We start from the raw sequence: 22270 nt of genomic DNA, 5'->3' as shown, positions 1-22270 counted from the left end.
ATTTCATTAGTTTTTAAACAAGTATGGATCATAAATCGTGCAGATAGGTAATAGGCAAATGGCTTTCAGACAAAGGTCACTCAAGGTCATTTTGTAAAGGTCAACATCACTCAACATATACCTTATATATGATAAAGAAACCTTCATTCCAACAATATATCAACATTTATTGAGCATTGTGTGAATCATTTGTTATTTGAAATAGTTCATTCAGGTGAGATGTATTTTGGGGAGCATACATCAGTTTTATCAATATTCTTATTTTATATTAAATATCTATTGGTAGTTTAATAAAGGTTTAGGATAGAACATTTAAAAAATATATTATTGATTTGAAATCATTTACTTTAAGTTATGGTAAATGATAGAGAAAATGAGTTGGACAATCTTTCAAGAAACTGTTGTACAACTGTTACAAGTGATATGTACTGTCCATTCTTTATTACAGCCAATGTTCAGTGCCACACTTGGACCACTGCAGAAAAGGCAGCTTTGTAAAGACAATTTGAGACTTTCATCAAACTAGGAAAAACTCTGGCTCAGGTTGACTGTCTAAAATCCATTTGGAAGGAGAAATCGCTGTCCAGTTTAACATGGTGTCGTGGAAAGTTTGCTGTTAAAAATATTACTTCCTGGCAGAGGTGTTACAAAGAGTTAATCCAATTTTTATGCCCCCTCCATTTGAAGGAGAGGGGATGTATATATTGTTTTACATGACTAATTCGGTCTGTAGAGCAAATCTTGTCTGCTCAATATCTAATGAATTCTTTTGCTTGACTGTTTCCAAACTTGGTACAATGATTGCCCCTAGATAGTGAATGAACCATATTAATTTACAGGTCACAGGGTCAAGGGTCAAACTGGACACAGTAAGATATTGTCTGTTCAATATCTTGAGAACGCTTTCCTGACAGACATCAAACTCGATATACTGGTTTCTTTTAAGAAGTAGGTGGTTTCTTTTAAGAAGTAGATGGTTTCCTTTAAGAAGTATATGTCCCATAATGTCCCATATTCATTTTGAAGTCACAAGGACAAAGGTCAAACTGTACATAATAAAATATTGTCCACTGAATATTTAAAGAACCAACCCTTTACCTGACAGTTACTAAACTTGGTACAGCGGTTGCCCCTAGAGAGTAGATGACCCCTACTGATTTCCAGATCCCAAGGTTGAAGGTAAAATTGGACATAGTAAGATACCGTCTGTTCAATATTTGAGAACCATTCGCTTGACAGACATCAAACTTGGTTCACTAATTTTCCTTAAGAATTAGATACCCCATGGATTTTGAGGTCACAAGGTCAAGGGTCAAACTGGACATGACAAGATATTGTCTGCTCAATATATTGAGGACTCTTTGCTTGACAGATATCAAATCAGGTACACTGGTTCTACCTAAGGAGTAGATGACTCCATTTGATTTTGAAGTCACAAGGTCAATGGTCAAAATACTACGGACATAGGTATTGTCTACACAATATCTTGAGTTTGCGTTTCTTGACAGACATCAAACTTGGTACACTGACACATCATAAGTGTAGATATCTAGTATTCATTTTAAGGTCAATGGTCAAACTACTCTGGACATCAGATTTTGTCCATTCAGTATCTTGAGAACCCTTGTTTGACAAACATCAAACTTGGTAGTCTGGTGCCGCCTAAAGAATAGATGGCTCCCATTGGTTTTAAACTCTGAAGGTCAAAGGTCAGGACTCAAATAACTGGTTATTTGAAAATATCTGCTCAGTACCTTTAGAGATCACATATAATGGTTGCCTCTGACTAATAGATACATTGTAACTTTTGCTACAGACATTCTAAATGATCATTTTCAATATTGTAATATGGAGGGCATATATGTTTCTTAAATCTTTCTTGTAAATGGTTTTGATACTAGTTTTATATACAAGATGTATTATCAGCATTTGTCATTCATTGTACACCATACATTGGTTCATTCAAAATTGATAAATATATAATCAACAGCAGTACACATGAAATAATTCTCCATCTATATCTTGAATTGAACAAAAAGTTTAATGGTATTCCAAGGCCTTATATTCATGTGCGATTGAAAGACTGAATGAACATACTAAGATAATATAACAGTATTTAACTAAAACTAATTGCAGTTTAACACTAATGTACTTATAATGTAATTGATAGTACCACACTCTTACTTGTAACTTGTTTTCATTTATATTCAATAGATATTTCAAGTTTGATAGCTAACTCAAATTTCAAATATGAATGAACATTAAGTGTCTGCTGTTTTAAGACTAAAGAGTAGCTTTATTTACATCATATGAGGTTTTTTGAGCTAAATTGATCAGCTTTGTATGCTTATGAAATAAATATGTACACCTATATTTTGCAGTTGATTGTACTTTGCTTTAAAGAGGTCTTAAAATTGGTGTAGTTTTCATTAGGTTTGGACTTCGCAAGTGACAAATTGGATTAGAGTATTTTTACTCAGTGTCTTCTCAAATACTAATGAAAAATCAAGACAATTTAATAGAGTCTTATAAATTCAGTATCTCTTGATAGATTGCTGAAAGAGTAGTACGAAAGAAAAATCCTGAACTCTGAACGATCAGATTCATGATGGATGCAGGGACATACAGTATTTTTAAAAGTCCTTGGTACAAGTTCTTCCTGTGACTTGAGCAGTGTCTGTATTCAGATATTTAAAAAAAAGATCTTTAAAGCACTGTAGTACACTGTCATATAACCAGGAATATGTCCTGTATGGTCACCTTTAAATGGCCTTTGGGGTCGTATTTCGACATAAAGGACATCCAGGATACAGACGCCTTTGAACGCAGCATTGGTTATATTACAAGTGTGACTGATAAGGAGCGCCAAATTAACAAAAACTCAGATAAAAAGATCAGTTCAATTATTACCCGTAATAATCAATTGACGTGCGCATCAAATCAATCATTGTTCTCATCAATTGATTAGGTGTTCACATCAATTATTGCACCCATATATTAAATAATGCGCGCTGCCCATCAATTCAATGTATGAGAGCAATAATGGGTTTGCTGCGCGCATTTATTTAACTGATGACTGCAATACTTCAGCGCGGCATGTGATTTTGAGCTCCGTATAATTGATTTAATAATCTCTTTAATTCAATTGAAAATATCTTAATTATTTACAACGATTTTTGTACAAGAAATTAATGAGCACATCAACTCTTATATAGAGAGAAACACTTCAATTAATATAATGAATTCAAGACAGATCTAATTAGATAGTTGTTGTATCTAGAAGAAGTATTGCATGCATCAATTGAATAAATATCAATTCAATTGAAGAGAGCAATAATTAAATTATTACACACAGTAATTGAATTGAAGCGCGCAGTAATTGAATTAAAGCTTTTTTTAATTAAATTGTGGAGGGCATCAATTCAATTGTTGATATCAGTAATTCATTTGAAGAGAACAACAATTCAACTATAGCCTAATCAACCCATCAAAGTATTCAATGCTATAAAGAATTCAATCAATGCGCGCAATAATTCAGAATTGTAGATTTTAGTAATTATCTGAACATGTTTCATTGAATTGTTGCAAGCATCAAATGAATTGATGATATCTTCAAATAATTAAACTTATCTTGAATTTAGCTTCTTAGACTGAAAACCTTTTTCAAATCTTTTTAACATTAATTTCTGTTACAGAAGAGTATATTTTAGTTCAACTGACAAAACACGAGACAGCCTCTCTCTCTCTCTCTCTCTCTCTCTCTCTCTCTCTCTCTCTGATATTTATATAAATTCCCCAAAAAGTTGTTTTTTGAGAAGTGGTTGAAACACTTGAGTTCCCTTTTAATTCCTTCAATCAACCGCCAGACTAAATGTAGTGACTTTCATGTAATATATCAAGTTTATACACTTTGTAGTGAGTTTCCGGTGTGTGTTCACATGTGACATCGTGTCGTAGGTATCAGGTGAAAATTCAATTTTGTTAAAGACGGATTTTCTATATTTTAAGTATCAGAGCAATATAAACAATTTAATCAATGCGCGCTAGAAATTAGAATAGTAGATATTATTAATTATTTGAAGAGATCTTCAATTGAATTGTTGCGCGCATCAAATGAATTGATATTTTCAAATGCTTAAAGATGTCTTGAATTATTTGAGTTTACGTTGATTTGGTGATTATAGCCTTGTTTAGATCTGCTTAATATTAATTACCGGTATTATATAATGAGACTCCCCCCGGAAAATTGGCTATATATAGTAAGCCCCCCTCCCCCGGAGGAGTCTGGCAATATAGTTAGACCCCCCACACCCACACCCACCCCACACTTATCAATAGTGAGCCTCCCTCCTTCGTGATTGGTCTGGATTTCCATCGGAAGACTGGCTATGGCATTTAGTGAGTCACCCCCTTTGAGGGGTGGCTATATCCCCTAACCCTAGTAGTGAAACTTCCCTACAATACACATACGTGGTTGGTTGCAATTTCATTAATATCTTTGATATATTGATGAAAGGGGTAAATTCTTTTGGCAGTCGTTCAACTACTGAATTGAATGCTCATTGCGCTTATGAAGGATCATTTTTTTTAATAAGATGCATTTTGCTATATAGCCAAATTTATTTAGGGGTAATACTGATAGTTAGCCAGGTTTCCGGTGGATGTGGTAGGGTTGCTTTATAGCCAGAATTTCGGGGGGGGGGGTAAATAGCTTGGGGGAAAAGCTATTCTTGTACTCTGTACAAGGACACAATGCATGAGCAGACGAATACATTTACTGTATATGTACATTTTCAATATCCACTCTTCGTCTTTTCATCAGACCTTATTTTTATTTGATATTATTGTGTAACACAGGACATATTATAAAATCCAACTTATACTGTGACATAGAAAATGTTAAAAACGGATATTGAACCAGTATTCGTGATTCGATGAAAGGCTCTATATTGTCGAATGATAAATGAACCTTTTTCAAAATTTATGTCGGGGAAAAAAATAGGAGTTTTTCCTTACTTTTATACCAAACACATAAAAAAAATAGTTTAATCTCAATTTAAAAGGACTTTCATACAATGATAGACGATTAATAAAATGGTAAATAGAAACGTTTTAAATTTTCAACCTAGGACGTAAATATCCACCTGGATCCTCCATTATCCTAAATTCTCTGAAAGTAATTACTAAATGGCTAGGCATAAAGCAGATTTTCCGGAGGATGAACCTACTGAAGGGGGTATACGCTACAACACCAGGTGTCTCATCCCATGCCCCACCAGGGCTTAACCATGGACGCACTGAAGGCATAACGCCGGACTATTCAGACCCATTGCCTCTGAGGATTGGTACACGTCCTCCAACCCTTGCATCCACTCCTTGGTAGAACATCAAATACCTTTAATTAATATAACTTATGATCAAATATATAGGTTACAATGTGACACTTCAAACCGAGGCTCTTCTTCGGATATGAAGTCATTGAAATATGACAATATTCATTGCTAAACACAACCTCATGCACTGGCCGAGAAGCCATATCGTCTGATATAAAAAAAAAAAAACTAGTTCTTTTAAAGGTACCAACTTTCCGGATAATATTTTGTGATAAACTGAAGTAAAACAATGCATAAAAGACTGGGATTTTATTTCAATAAACACATGTAAATTATAGCGAACAGGACTATTCCGTATACCAAAGTAAAGACCCCCCCCCCCCCCCCCCCCCCCCTTTACTTTAGTATCCGGAATAGTCCTGTTTGCTGTAAAGGGGGATACTGTAAAATAAAAATTGTTGGGTTTTGTTTTGTTTTTTTTTAAAATGGTTGAAATGCTTGAGTTTCCTGTGCTCTCAATCAATCGCCAGACTAAATGTAGTGACTTTCGGGTAATATATCACGTTTAAACACTCTGTAGTGAGTTTCCCGTGTGTGTTCACATGAGTCATGTGACACCGTGTCGTAGGTATCCGGTGTAAATTCAATATTTTTAGAGACGGCTTTTCTATATTTCAAGTATCAGAACAATATACAGATGTCCCACATTACGTAAAAATGAATTTATATTCTGGTTAGCATAACTAGAACATAGTGTAGTGAGTTTCAGGTGTAAAGTCTTGTGTAGTGAGTTTCGGCATTATGCACGTGTGTGTGTGTGTGTGTGTGTGTGTGTGTGTGTGTGTGTTTAAGGTTTGGAAAAACATGCATTCCTCCAACATTTCTATAATGACTTTCAAAGATTCCATGCAGTCATTAAATATCGATGGCGTTGGTGGAGGTGTTAATGTTTACGACAGTTGTCATGTATTATCAATATCAATATACTTTGAAGGAATTATTGCAATTGGTAAGATTCCTTTGATATCAGTAAGAGTTAATGTCCCTCAATATTGATGTTACATGAACCATTATCCCCTCTTTTGTCTCTTTATATTTACGAAAATTATTAATTAAACGAAGCATTTTCATATATTATAAACATCTCCAGATGCTATGTACACAGAGCATAGGGAATGTAAAAGGGATACTACTGGGGTGGAGGTTGTGAAAGGTACCTGGAAGATCAAGTGCTTGACCATCCCCCTTTCACAAATTCCTGGATCTTCCTATGATATATATACTTTACATTAGACATTAACACAACGTCAAAATTTGTGTTCTACTCCTTTAACTTTAAGGAAACTGAAAAAGAAAATAAAGACACACAATTTGAAAGAAATATGTATCTATTTTGATAAAATTATCAATTTAGCAAAAAGCACATCTAATACACAATCACCAAATTTTTAATCACATGGAATTGCAGGGAGCAGCCTTTGTAGTATTCAGCACATGTTTTTTGGCTGTTTTTAAGGATATGCAGGACGTTTCTCAATTTATGTACATAATTTTTCGTGATTTCCTATTTACAATTCACTTGCACTTTATCTTGTTTGTACAAAAAGTCACTGTCTTGGGGTAAATTACCAGGTGTAGGATATTTTGATAGTCCCTGGTTGCTGCAAGTAAAATGTAAATTCAGCTCTTATAAGTTATATAATGAATATTTTAGTGGACAAAAATCATCGGGACAATCTGATATTGAACCTTTGACCCCTGCATTTTTAGTCAGGTGGTATAACCACTGAAGTACCTAAGCCGTTACACAAAGTCGTGTAATATTATTAGATACAGAAACTCCGAAACCATACAAGAACTCTTCCTATCAAGGAGATGAAAAAATTAATTTCAGAAATGTCGTATATTTCTTTAACAGTTTTTGATACAAAGTCAAAACTGGAGACCAACACCTTGAGGTTCAATTGTGGAAGATTCTTACAAGTGCATACCACTTGGTATTCAGCAGGGTCTGTATACAAAGTATAAACTTAAAAAATTAAAACAGATTACCAACACATAGTGCGAATGCAGGATACACTTTATTGGTTGACCGGTTTCGACCAGTGGTGGTCATCAGTTTTTGATATGTCAATGGAACATGTTGGAAGGTTTGTTCACTTTCACAGTCAACATGTTCTCAGTAGAGAAGTGTAGAAAGACATAATCCACATCTACAATTGCAAATTTTCATGTCTATTTTTCTAGAGAGAATACATACATAACCTACATCTACAACTATACCTGTCCACTTCTCTAATGAGAACACAGACATAACCTACATCTACAACTATACCTGTTCACTATTTAAAGAGAACACAGTCAGCAGAGCACACGGTGTGGAGTTGTCCCAATCGAATTAAAGTTGGGTCCTTTCATCTGCTCACGTATATTTCTATATATCTAATTTTGATTATTATAGATCGGATCGAGTTGTCCACATTTGATCTACTGTCTATATTTTTTTCATCATGGAGAGCTCAGCATTGGAGTTAAGGATGATCATCACTGTTGTTTAATACCCTAGGTGAGTATAATATATTGCATAGTTAAAGACGATCAGTTGTTAATTTCAGTTTGTTTGGGTTTTTTTTATTGAAGTGTTTTACACATCGCTGGGTCCCACCGCTATCCTCAACAGTTTCCACAAAACGAAATCCACATACGAGTACTATGCATTCATTGCCGTTGAAATATATTTTCTGTGGCATTCGAGCATTGCTCATGACCGCCGCAATCTTGTTCAATTAAATTCCTGTGCTTCCTGGCATTTATTCCCGTCCATGCGTTACATACCAAGGATGTTCCGATATAACAGCTAAACTGTCATGCTAGCGAAAGCAGTCATTTCATTGGTCAGGTGTGAAAGGTTAAATAACATGACTTCACACGGAATGCTGTCAGATCCTTCTCCAGTGTAACGGTTAGAGAAGATCTAATCTTATTAAGATTGGGAAATCACCGTCTGTCCCTCAATACATTGAGTAGACCAGTACTCCTTTAATAACCATATACCCATAAATAATTTGTCAACATTTTCCAATCGCATTATTTTTCATAGCTTATCATACTGACAAAATACACGGTCTGCTTTTTAACATCGAACAAAATATGGTTTAATACGGCACACATACCATTAATGAAACATATTGATGTCATACGCAGACGAAAGTGATTCTTTATAAAGCAGCTGCAGAGCTACACTGTTCTAAACTTGCATCAAAGTAATTGTTAATAGATAGAAATCATAGATTAAAATAATTCATGTTTTCATTCCCTCCACAGATTAGCGCCCGACTTGATATAAGGTAATGGCGAGTTCTTATGAATCAACGTCAGAGACAACGAACGCAAACAGAGCGTGTCGAGTTGTGCTCGGTCCCTGTACGGATGGTCTACGTGACATATTGCGTCACTACGTCCCACCACACACATTCCATCATGTCATTAAACAAAACAAGCTTAATCTTCCTCGACTTAACAGAGATCAGCGAGACCTCATCTTACCACGAAATGGACATTATACAGGAAACTATGTCGATATGGATATTTCATTACTGTATATCTTACTGAGGAATATATCTAGCATACCACTACACTCCAATGGCTGGGGCAACGATCCTGACCCCAGTGACAAGAGCGTCTCTGCCAACATTGAAAGGATTCGATTGGTTCGGAATCTTTGTGTTCACTCATCTGATCCATCCATGTCCATCTCAGACTTTAATTCCATTTGGTCCACCATTAGGTCTGCAATGGTAGATATGGATGTCTTCCTCATGAATGGAAACAAATATGAAAAAGAGGTGGATTTCCTACATAGCGAGTCGATGGACCCTGAAAATGACCTACATTATGAAGAAGAACTGAAGAAGCAGGTGGAGGAAGATAAGACGACCAGGAAAATGATGGTCAGCCTTAAAAGTATGGCAATATTATGCAGTATCAGTTTTGATTCTTTTAGAGTATTACTATATGTTATATTATACATTGTATATCATATCGGTCGACAGGGGATGCTTACTCCTCCTAGGCACCTGATCCGACCTCTGGTGTGTCCATTGGTCCGTGTTTGCTCAGCTATCTATTTTGTATTCCTTATAGGAGTTATGAGATTGATCACTATTTTCACGTTTCATTGGTCACCTATGTTTTATTAATGTATGATGAGTCACTGGGTTGTGACCGGTCAACAGGGGATGCTTACTCCTGCTAGACACCTGATTCCACCTTTGGTATATGTAGGAGTCCTTATGTTATACTTTTGCTAATGGCTATAGATATTGTGTTGTAACTGTAATGGAGACTAGGACATGTTATAATTTTGCTGGTGACTAGATTTTGTTTTTGTCAACCTGAATCATTTGAGTTGTATTTTAAATTTGATAAAGGTCACTGATGAATTATGAGGTGAAAAGTGTTTGCTCTTGCCATAATTCTTCATTGGAGCTGCAATATAAAGGATGATTACATGTAGTTATTAGGAGTAAACTCAAGTGACCTATATTGCAATTGATGAACGTCCGTTGTGCTTCGTTCATTAAAAATTGAACATATTTAACTTCTTCATAGCTGCCACTCCAATTCTTTTCTAATTCTGTATGAAGCATCTTTAGGACAAGAGGGGCATCCATTGTAATTTTCAGGACTCCTGCTTCCTTAGGGCCTTAGAGGCGGGACAAGAACTGCTAAAACTATACCAATTTTCAAAAGAACTGCACATGTGACAGAAAAACCAAAAGCATAGTAATGTAGAGCAGGAATGCTAGCTTCTACCTAAAACGTCAAATTAATGATCTATTGAATACAATCTGATTAAAATCAGATCCTCGATCCGCTCCTCGTAGCGACAAGGGAAAAAAAAGAGGAGCGGATCAAGGATCTGATTTTAATCAGATTGCTATTGAATAGAGATTCTAACTGCATGGCGGGTTCAAACTTGGTATTCAAATAGTATTTATGTGTAAGATATTTTTTTTAATTGATGTTATTAATACTAATTGAGACTACCTAATAAGTGTTTAGAATGGTTTCCCTTTACCAAAATTGTAAATTTCATGTTAACTATTGAACATTTTCAACATTATCGTGGTGACTTACCATTGCAATTCTTTTTAAATTTTGTATGAAGTATCTTCATTGGCGATATACATAAAAATTTCAAGACACCTGCTCATCCCCGAGGCCTTAGTGACTGGGCTAAAACTGCCAAAACTTGACTAATGTTTAAAAATCTTCTCTACAAAAAGTGTAAATTTCATGATCCCCAAGATAGAGGTTCTGACTTCAGGGTGGAGGTTAAACTTGGTATATTACATGTATAGTATAAAGTTACATGTATTAACATTTTTAAAACATCTTTAAACTTATGCTATTGATACTGAGTTGAAACTAAATGGATATTCAAAATGAGCAGAAAACCCTCTCCAAAAAGATAGATGCATTAAACAAACAAGACGAGGCAGTATAGGTATCCCCATTTCAAATAGATATATATGAAATTCAGGATGCATAATGTCTTGATGTAACAAATTTATGATCGAGTAGTCTGCAGTTTTCTTCCATCTTTCACAGTTGCTAATTATGAGATCACAAAACCTGTCATGAGGCTTATGTCATAGATGAAGATCCCTTCTAGCTGCAACAATGAGACCCTTTCCAATATGTTACCTCAACTACTGGCGTCGGTGGCATAGTTGTAAACATTTCACATTTTCATCTTCTCCAGAACCACTTGGCAAATTTCAACCAAACGTGGCATATAGCATCCTTGGGTAAAACTGATTCAAGTTCATTAAAATAAAGGGGAAATAATCACAAAAATGCAAACATCTTTAAAATTCTTCTTCTCAAGAACCACTGGGCCATAAGAATGCATTTAAGTGAAAGTTTTCTGATATAGAGTAGATTCCAATTTGTTCAGATCATGGACCCGAGGGTACATTATGTATGACGGGACCACATTAGGGGATCAAATTTTACATCTTGATGTACGTGTGTAGAAAACCTTCTCCAAAACTACTGGGCCAATTCTAATCAAGCACGATTCAAATCATCCTTAAGTGAAGGGGATTCAAGTTTGTTAAAATGAAGGGCCATGCCCCCTTCAAAAGGGAGATATTTACAAAAATGCAAAAATAGAGTGGGTCATTTAAAAATCTTCCTCTCAAGAACCACTGGGCCAGGAAATCTGAAATTCACATAAAGGCTTCCTGACATATAGTAGAAATTCAAGTTTGTAAAATTCATGACCCCTGGGGGTATGTTGGGGCCACAATAAGGGATCAGATTGTTGCATGCAAATGAATAGGGAACTGAACTTGTCACAAAACATCTTTTACATGAATTTTTGTACTATAAAAGGTCATTACCGTCTACAAAGACAGATGGTAATTGGTGAATTTGTAGTCAAGATTAATGATTAAGTTTTATAATCACTGAATTTTAGATATTACCATTGGAATTCAATTCTGAACCAAGTTGCTTGTATGATGATAAATTTCCTCAAGCTTGTTTATTGCTAGGAACTACTGCACAGTTGGTGGATGTGGCTGATGGGCCTCAGCGTTTTGTTTTGACGATTCCGGGAGAATGCTGGCAATTCCATAGGATCTTCGTAAAAAAAAGTCTGAGAGAGATTCATTATATATTGCAACTAGATGCCTACCAGCTCAAACGTCATAAGCGTTGAACATGCTGCAGGCCTAAATTTCGCGGCCTTTCACCAGCAATGGCGACGTCTCCCTATGAGTGAAGAATTATTTAGCGACACGTGAAACCACAATTTCGTCCAGGGATTTGACATGTTGTGTAGAAAGCTTAGAAAGCTTGTTTCAGTAATGAATTATTTTTCATCATATATTTGCAGATAAGTTTGAGGAAACTGCGGAGGAAACAAAGAAGTTGAATGGTATGGCATAAACTTATATTTGATATGTTTGTATGGAGATAAGATGGTACAGTAAATACAATGTACTAATATGTTTGTATGTTGATAAAATGGACATGGATATTGAACTTAGAAATTAAAAACATTTGTAGGAAAATGAAAATGTATTCATCACCGTATATACAGTTTACCCAGATGAATTAAAACTCAGGTTGATTATTTCAAAATATCTAAAGTTAGAAATACAAAACTTGATGTTGGTAGTACATTTTGGAAAATGTATTTGTGATTCTGATATGATAAAATATATGCAAAATTAACTACATTGGTTAATCCTTTGTTTATTTAGTTTGTAACCATATCGTTCACAAAATGACATTGATAATATATTCAAAGTCCTTGTGCTAAATTGAAGTGAAGAAGGGAATTGTGTTTAAATCGCATGCCTTTTACGTATGTAAAATATTAGTACACAAGGTCATTGTCTATGTTATATATAGCACCATAATTCTAAAAACTATTTCAATGTTGTAATTGGGGTATAGTTTGTGCTGACATGTTGAATACAAGATCAGACAGCATTATAGAAATAGAAACATTTCTTAATTCTAAAAAAAAATTGTTTAGGGACAAGTATGACTGTGTTACCTCTGAAAAGGGATATTTTTTGCTGACATGTTGAAGACAATATCAGACAGCATTATAGAAATAGAAACATTTCTTAATTCTAAAAAAAAATGTTTAGGGACAAGTATTACTGTGTTACCTCTGAAAAGTGATAAAGAACCACACAAAGCAGATATGTAACAACTTTATTGACGTGGGCTACAAATACTGAAAGGCTAAAAACAAATACCTGTATGAGGAATTTACAGTTTGACCAACATGTAATACATTGTTGTGGCATTGGAGAAGGATTACAATTTTAACGAGACCACGATGAGGGTCAATGTTGAATATTTCAATATCACTTTTATTGTTTACTTACACTGGTTCACTGACCAAATGATTAAGCAGCACTTTTAAATAACTCATTTCAATGTGTGTGGAATTGGTTGGTTGACTGTTTTTGTTAAATAGTCGATTTCAATATGTGTAGAGTTGGTTTATTGCTCGTATTACGTCCCATTAATATTTTTCACTCATATTTAGACATCACCAGCTGTATGTTAAGTACCACATATTTAGACCTATACTAGTTCTGGACCGTAATTATACTGTAGTCATCGTCGGAAACCCAGGTTCGGTCGCACTTCTATTACCTCCTGTGTGACACAACCAATGAAAAAGCCCCCTTTTTCCAGTGTTCGGGAGTATAGAAGAACATTGCTTTCAAATGGAAGAGTTTGACAAGTTCCTAAGCATTCAGCGATATCTTCTCTGTCAGTTTGTTTTGAAATTAATTTTATACAAAATATAAATACTCCTAACAACCTATCTCTTTCCTCTTTCTTCTGGTCCACGTTCGTGACCATTGACTCATTGAATTTGCATATCCGATTTTATTTATTCGTACAAAGACTGCATGCAAACGACACTTCGATAAGGTGAAAGTTTAGACACTCTAGATAATAGCTTTACTGTTCAAGTGACGTTTTTGCCAATAAAACCTGTAACCCCAATCTTTGATAGTGGCACAACAAAACCTACTCTTTCTTGAGCACCTCCATTACTGCTGACGCTTAGAGTTCTCGGAATACTTACAGTGATTCCGGTTTGTCCTCAATACATCATTAAAGGTAATCGATTTTAATGAGTTATAAGTGAAAATATCGCGGTTGTGTCCCACAGGAGGTAAAAGAAGTGCGAATGATTGTGGGTTTCCAACGATGCGTAGCAGTGTGAGTTCTTTAATGTGTCAACGCCTGCCACAACTCGGGACCTCCACGTTTAAGGTCATATCTGAAAGACTCGAGATTTTCACTTCTAGATGTTGAATGTTAAATGACACAACGCATGTTTCTAAACTTTTTTTCATTTTTTCAGCAAAAATAACTCTTTTTATGCCTAAAACTACTTTAAATGTGTTTTAAATGAAATATTTTGCGTAGTTTTCGAGTTTGAGAGCGATGAAATTCAAATCTTGCGATATGCATATTTTCTTTCGCTAGTTTACGCGCCATTATGTGTGACGTCATATGCGCCCTCGGGTTTGAAAACATCTATTAGCCATTTCATAAACAGATTAGATTTAATCGACAAAAAACCAATTATCTCGTTAACGGCTGGTAAATAATAATGCATTAAAATGTTTTGTGACGTGCTCGGGTGTACTAGTTGTCGGTAGAAAGGATTTAGACTGAGTATTTTTCTATTTTTCGAAGGAAGGTACGAGAATAAAGACGTGATAATTTTTTTGTTGAAGCAAGAACTTTACCTTAAAAAACACACCCAGTCACCTTTTCAAACACCGCTTGGACAGAGACCCTGATAAACTGCGAGAAAATGGATATATCGAAGCTATAAGCACTGGTATGCCTATAGCATACATTCTGTTTTGCTCTTCAAATTCAATACAGTGAATACACACTCGAATCAACTGACCTTCACCTTGTAACAACATATATCGACGATACAATGTAACTTCACCAGGGTGAAGCTAGCAGCCACTAACCAGCAGCCAATAAGCACGTAGAAGCTAGCAGCCATTAAGGAAAATCATCAAAGGACTGAGAGTACTCATAGAAAAATATTTAATTTGAAACCTATTCTAAAGGAAATTTTTAATTTAATTAATGTTTTGAATTAATAAATGTCAATCGCAACACTCATGGGCAACTTAGCTCACATGAGAGATTGTACATCAATGGTGAAATGAATTCATATCAGTAATTTGTAATGAAAGGAACTAAAATTGACCACACATTTCATTTTCTGATCTTTTTGAACAATTAATTTCTCAGCTTACATGCACGAAAGTATGTGCACATTGATAATTTAGCTACCAGAATATTACAATCTTAGTCATTAAGTACCTATGAATAGATTGATATGATAGGGAAAACTATATGATGTGGGGTGCTTTATTATCTCAAGACTGATCCTATTTTCATGTGCCAATCCATTTGAAATCATATTGCATTCAAAAATCTTTTCTGTAAATTAGCTCACCTGAAGAGTGATAACCATTGCTTTGTAACAAAAGAAATCAACAAAGGAAATCTTTTGAGCAAGTGGTGTAAGGAAGCAGGATTAAATGATGAAACAAACACTTTCTCTGTGATATCTGGTGAATAATACCTCCATCCTGTGACTGCTATCAAAAATTGTGCATTAGCTCACCAGATTTTGACATTGCGCATAACCTACTGAAAAAAGTATAGCACGAGTTTTATGACTGCTTTTAGAGCTGTAATCTATGAAGACAAGGCAGAAGGAACATCAAGGCAAGATAAAGGACCCCTAGAACTATCATTCACCACTTTCAGTTTTGGGCCGTAATGGTACCACCCGGTGGCTTCCAAGGGTCGGGACAGATTTCGAGTCCCCATTTGTACTCTAGGAGGGGTGACAAGGACAATGTATCCATTGATTGAGGTAGTGAGTACTAAGGGGTATTCGATGCCATGTAAAGAAGAGCTCTGGGATACCCGGAAGTATTGTTTAGCTCACCTGAACTTTGACATTTTTCGTTTCTTGTAATGAAAGAGGGGGTTTTATTACTGCTTTTAGAGAATTAATTTTTGAAGACAAGGCGGAAGGAACATCAAGACAAGGTAAAGGACCCCTAGGACTATGATTTACCGCTTTCAGTTTGGGGCTGTAGTGGTACACCTCGGTGGCTCCCGGGGTTGGGGACAGATTTCAAGTCCCTATTTCTACAAATTGATGGGAGACAAGGACGATTGAGGTAGAGAGTACTACGGGGTACTCGATGCCATGAAAAGAAGCGCTCTGGGAAACCCGGAAGTATTGGTTACCTCACCTGAACTTTGATATTTTCCGTTTCTCGTAATGAAAGAGGGGATTTTATGACTGTTCTTCCAGCATTAATCTTTGAAGACAAGGCGGAAGGAACATCAAGGCAAGGTAGAGGACCCCTAGAACTATCATTTACCGCTTTCAGTTTGGGGCTGTAGTGGTACCACTCGGTGGCTCCCGGGGGACGGGACATATTTCGAGTCCCCATTTCTACTCTAGGAGGGGAGACAAGGACAATGCATCCATTGATTGAAGTAGAGGGTACTAAGGGGTACTCAATGCCATGTAAAGAAGAGATCTTGGATACCCAGAAGTATTGTTTAACTCACTTAAAGAAGAGGTTAGTGATACCGGAAAGTATTGTTTGGGTCGTCTGAATTTTTCATACATATATCTCATGTATAGAGACTACTTGGTATAATGCATTTCGTCTTTCCATCGTAAAGATTCTCCATTTCTAGACTTATCAATCCACGCGTTCTGTTTGAAGCCGTAGAGGTACCACATGGTGGCCCTAGTGGGTCGTGACAGATTGATGGTCTTTACTTCTAGTCTTTCATATACTCAGGAAGGGTCAAAGAGAAATGAGGTGATGGGTCGATGAGGAACAAGCAAATTATTAATAAAAATGCAATGATTTCCTTAGAAAATTGTGCGTAGTACAAAGTATCCCTAGTATTGTGAACGAACATTGGTAGATACTATGGAGAATTGATATAGATTTAGCTAACGACCGCCATTTAAATGAGCTGGCGACCGCCATTTAATTTAAGTGGTAACTACCAATCATTATCTGGCGACGCAACTTAAGTGGCGGAAGCCACTTCTTGTATGGCAACCGCTACTTATTATCTGGCGGTAGCCACTTAAGCTGAATGGCGTCCACCACATAATTCACCTGTTGTCTAACTGCCGGTTGTCACTTAATTCAGTTGTTGGCCGCGAATTGAGGGACTATTGACAATGTGTCCTCTTTTTTCAGTTTTCTAAAGTGTTTCCACTTAAATTTGGGAAAGGGTAATTGCATGGGGTTCCAAGTAACAGGTAAAAAAAAAGCCATGTTCTTAAGATAGGGGTAAACTCGGGTATCATTCTTTTGCAAACATGATAGAAAGAAATATCACTGGGACTTTAAAATTAGAACAATTTTATAAGTCACGATCGTAGTCAAATTGAACGTTAGAAACGAAAAAATCATAACACACCGAATGCAGTATCTATGGGATATTCCTTCTCTACAAAATATCTATGTAGTTTATTAACCACGTGAAAAGTAGAAGAAAATAGTGTAAGTTTCCTCCTCGTGACAATTGTAATTTCCCCGTCCTGTGACCAGTAAACAGTTTTCGGAATTTGAGATTGCAAGCGTGAATAATGGGTTGAGGTAAAAAGCATGGTTGAAATATAAAGAGCTTGTTATTCATTGCAGAAATATTTGACTGCAACTTGATATCACAAAGGAATTTTTAAGTGTGACAGTGCAGGTTTTCCCGATGTAATGATCAGGGTCCAGTTTCAAAAATGAAATATTTGATGTCAAAAATCTTTAGACAAAATTAGTCATAAGATCCCTTCATACCTGTACCAGTGGTAGAAGTACTTCTACCAACTGGTAGATTTACAAACAAGAAAAAAAATTAAAGATACAAAATAATTGAACTTTTAATTATACAAAGAATAGAATATTGTATTTCCTAACTTTAAATTGAATTATAAAGTTATTTCCTTATTGAACTCGCGTTTGTAGCATCTTGAGTGCGTACGTCAGTAGGCTATAACGCCGTGCTCCCACTTCGTACTTCCTAAAGACGTGCATATCACAATTCAAAAATAGTAGTAAGATTGCTTTATCAAAATAAAATAATGTGATTACCACTTTAAATTTGAATATTTTTATTGATTTGTGTGTGTGTTGTCTTTTTCTTTCTTTCCGAAATGCACGCGTGACAATAGCTTGGCATAGGGCCTAGTTGTCAACCATTTAACGTATCATAATTTGTCTAATCCAAAAATAAATAATGATTGCACTGTTTATTTTAGAAAAACAGCACCAATTACAGATGTATAAAGGAATAACATCCCCAAACAGTTTGTAGACAGCGAACCATATAAACATTATTTACTCACAATATTGCCGATTTCATACACGCTTTACTCGCTATATTTGGGTATTTACATCGTTATTTGTGTGCACTGGTGGCGAACACATAAAAAACTCGGACAATTTGTCAACATCGATTTAAATGTTGCCCATGGTAAATAAATTAGGTCCCTAAAAGTTGAGTTTTTAATAATATCTCGCACTACTTTCACAACCCGAAGGGCCCATATGACGTCACTATACCACGTGACTACCTACGTAATTAACTTGACCTTTTGAAATCGGGGCTTATATTTAAGTCTGTATTGTGGTTAATTATCGCAAAATTTCAGCGAACGAACTATTAGAATTAATTACTATAAGCATAAAGAAGACAAAATGCATGTAATATTGTATACTTTGAAAACATGAGATGTGTCCTTTAAGCGACAGAATTATGTGTGAAGTAAGCTATAGGCTGATAAATTCGTATGAACATACGTCTACAACTGTAAAGGAGAAACTTCAAACTTACTGTGCGACTACATATGCCAGAAGTGGTGTTAATCAAATGTGGATTCTAAAAAATTCTAAAACACTTTTAGTAAACTTGAAATCACAGAACTTTTCTCAAATCAATAACATCAAAACCTATGACTCTCCAACTCTATACACGACTATTTCTCACGATAAATTAAAGACTATACTTTTTGACATCATAGACAGTTGCTTCTTCAACAAAAATGGAAAAAGGAAATATCCATATCTAGTGATCAGTCATCCAAAAACTCCAACGTTGAAATAAAAAATATGCTAGAGTTCCTCATTGACAATATCTTCATGGTCTTTGGTGATCGGGTCTTCCAACAGTCTGTTGGAATTCCCATGGGCACGAATTGTGCTCCTTTGTTAGTTGACATGTTTCTATATTCATATGAAGCAGAATTTATTAAAAAACTTCTACATTGTGGCCTTCAATTCGACATGTAGATATGCGACTACGTTTTGTCTATTAACAATAATAACTTGCATATGTCGATTCGAATTATCTCTGTGAGCTCGAAATAAAAGACACCACAGAGTCGTCCACATCTGCTTCATACTTAGATATTTTATTGAAAGTATACATTAATGGCAAACTGACCACTCACCTGTATGACAAACGGGATGATTTTAGCTTCTCCATCGTCAATTTCCCATATTTATGTAGCAATACATGTATTGCATTATCACCTGCATATGGTGTTTATATCTCTCAACTGAATTGATATGCAAGAGCTTGTTCTGCATATAGTCAGTTTTTAAATCGAGGCAAGCTGCTGACAAAAAAGTTGATGGTACAAGGGTTTCAGCAGTCTCGATTGAAATCAGCATTTCGCAAATTCTATGGTCGTTATAACGATCTAGTTCCTCAATACAACCTATCATTGGGTCAAATGCTGTCTGACGTGTTTCATACCGATTGTTAGGCCGTTTTTTTGGCACACTGATTTTGACTAAGGAAAACTCTGTGTACCTGATCAGGATATAGGGCTCACGGCGGGTGTGACCTGTCGACAGGGGATGCTTACCCCTCCTAGGCACCTGATCCCACCTCTGGTGTGTCCAGGAGTCCGTGTTTGCCCGACTTATCTATTTTGTATTGCTTATAGAAGTTATGAGATTTATCACTGTTTGTTATCTTCACCTTCCATGTACAAGAGTGAGGAATTGATATAAGTGCACTTGTCTTCTAATCTCAAAAATTCCAATGGTATGTACTTAATCATGTTTTGTTTCTTTGAAATAAATGCAGTTTAGAATTACATGTAATTGGTTGGTGAAGAACGTTTTGAGGTGTTAAATACTGTGTGGATAAAATCAAGCTTTATACAATATCTTTTTAGTTCACCTGAGCCTCAGCTCAAGTCAGCTTTTCTGAGCAAAATTTGTCTGTTAAATTGACTGTCATCAGCGTGGGTGTAAACTTTTCACATTTCCATCTTCTTTTCCAGAACCACTGTGGTAATTTCATCCAAACTTGGTGCAAAGCATCCTTGGGTGCAGGGCTTTCAAATTTGTTTAAATGAGGGGACCATGCTCCCTTCAACAGGGAGACCATCACAAAAATGCGAAAATAGGGTGGGGTAATTTAAGAATTTTCTTCTCCAGAATCACTGGGCCAGAGGAGCTGAAATTTACATGACAGCTTCCTGACATGCAAATTAAAGTTTGTTAAATTCATGGCCCCAAGGGATAAGTTGGAGCGACAATAGGGGATTGAAGTTTTACATGCGAATAAATAGGGAAAATCTTAAAAAATCTTCTCAAGAAACACTGAGCCAGAAAAGCTGAAATTTATATGAAAGCTTTCTGACATAGCGCAGATTCAAATTCATCAAACCATGGACCCCCGGGGATAGAATGGGGCCACATTAGAGGAAGATGAAGGTTTTACATACAAATATATATATCTAGCGAAAATCATTGAAAATCTTTTGAAGATTTACTGGGCCAGAAAAGTTTACATTGACATGAAAGCTTCCTGACATAGTACAGATCAAGTTGTTTTTTACAATCATGTCCCCAAAGATCAAAAACGGGGATCAAAGATTTACAGACTACTATAAAAAGAAAATCTTTAAAAATCTTTTTCTCAAGAACCATTGGGCTAAAGAAATTTACCTGAAAGTTTCTTGGCAAAGTGCAGATTCAAGTTTGTAAAACTCATGGTCCCTGGGGTATTTTACATGCAAATATATAGGGACATTTTTTAGATAGGGGACTCGGTGACTCAGGTGAGCGATGTGGCCCGTGGGCCTCTTATTTAGTAAAATGTTTTATTTCATTGTTTTAGGTAAAGTAGTGAAACTAACTGAGTCCCCCATCCCACCAAATGTGAGAGGTAAGTCAATAGAATAGCCAATCATTAGAAAGTACATTTACGTCTTTAGTTAAGTTTAATTGCATTTATACACAAATATCAACTCTGAACAAGCATTCCAGACATTCAAAATCGGCAAGCACTGCTAGCATTCAAAATTGGCAAGCATTGCTATCATTCGAAATTGGCAAGCATTGCTAGCATTTAAAATCAGCAAGCATTGCTAGTATTTAAAATCGGCAAGCACTGCCTTGCTGTAGTCCACCATGCCAGCAATCTTGCAAAATTGCTTCTGCAGCTACAATTATAAGTAATCAATTAAATTCTATACATATTGGTTCTTTCTCTGACATGCATTGCAGTAGGTGAAATTTTCATAGCATTGATAATATTGCAAGTTTTGAATAATTATAGGATTTGACGCAGTATAGATTTCCAAATCTCGTACTGCTTAAATCTCTTCTAAAATGGACTTATTCACTGCTTGTTCAAATGAAGGGTAACACCCGGAGATAATGGCGAAATAGTGAAAATGAGTTAACGAGTTTTAAAAATCATTTCCAGAACCACTGGCCCTATTTCAACCAAACTTAGCAAAACGCATCTATGGATGAAGGGAATTCAAGTGTGTTCACGTGAAGGGCGACAAGAGGAGATAATAGCAAAATAGTGAAAATGAATGTGAATTTTTAAAAAATTCTTCACTAGAGCGAATAGGCCAATTTTAACCAAACTTAGTAAAAAGCATCCTTCTGCGAAAAGCTTTTAAAGGGAGGATAATCACAAAATAGGGTGGAGTCATTTAAAAATCTTCCTCCCAGGAACCACTCGGCGAGAAAAGTTAAAATTCACCTGAAAGCTTCTGACATAGTGCAGATTCATGTTCAAATCAAGACTCCCGGGAGTAGACCGGGGTCACAATAGGGGATCAAATTTTTGCATGTGAATATATAGGTAAAATCTTCACAAGAACCACTGGGCCGCGAAAATACAAATTTACATAAAAGATTTCTGACGTAGTGCTAATTCAAGCTTGTTAAAATCATGGCTGCCAGTGGTAGGATGGGCCACAATAGGGGATCGAAGTTTTACATACCAATGTATAGAGAAAATCTTTAGAAATCTTTTCAAGAAGCATTGGGCCA

At 35.8% G+C, this 22270-nt stretch overlaps 1 protein-coding gene across 1 annotated transcript in view; it reads left to right on the top strand.

Moving 5' to 3' along the window:
• The window catches only part of LOC125653969 (uncharacterized), a 110206-nt gene that overhangs the window by 76427 nt on the left and 11509 nt on the right, over nt 1-22270 (top strand). The window contains exons 2-6 of the mRNA XM_056160858.1: nt 7795-7899; nt 8658-9296; nt 11897-12058; nt 12241-12282; nt 21099-21146. Coding sequence (XP_056016833.1) covers nt 8684-9296; nt 11897-12058; nt 12241-12282; nt 21099-21146 — 865 coding nt within the window. The 5' untranslated portion in view covers nt 7795-7899; nt 8658-8683. The remainder of the gene's footprint in view (nt 1-7794; nt 7900-8657; nt 9297-11896; nt 12059-12240; nt 12283-21098; nt 21147-22270) is intronic.

Source organism: Ostrea edulis, chromosome 3, assembly GCF_947568905.1.
Source record: "Ostrea edulis chromosome 3, xbOstEdul1.1, whole genome shotgun sequence".
Classification (NCBI taxonomy): Eukaryota; Metazoa; Mollusca; class Bivalvia; order Ostreida; family Ostreidae; genus Ostrea; species Ostrea edulis.
This window is presented reverse-complemented; position numbering and strand designations above follow the sequence as displayed.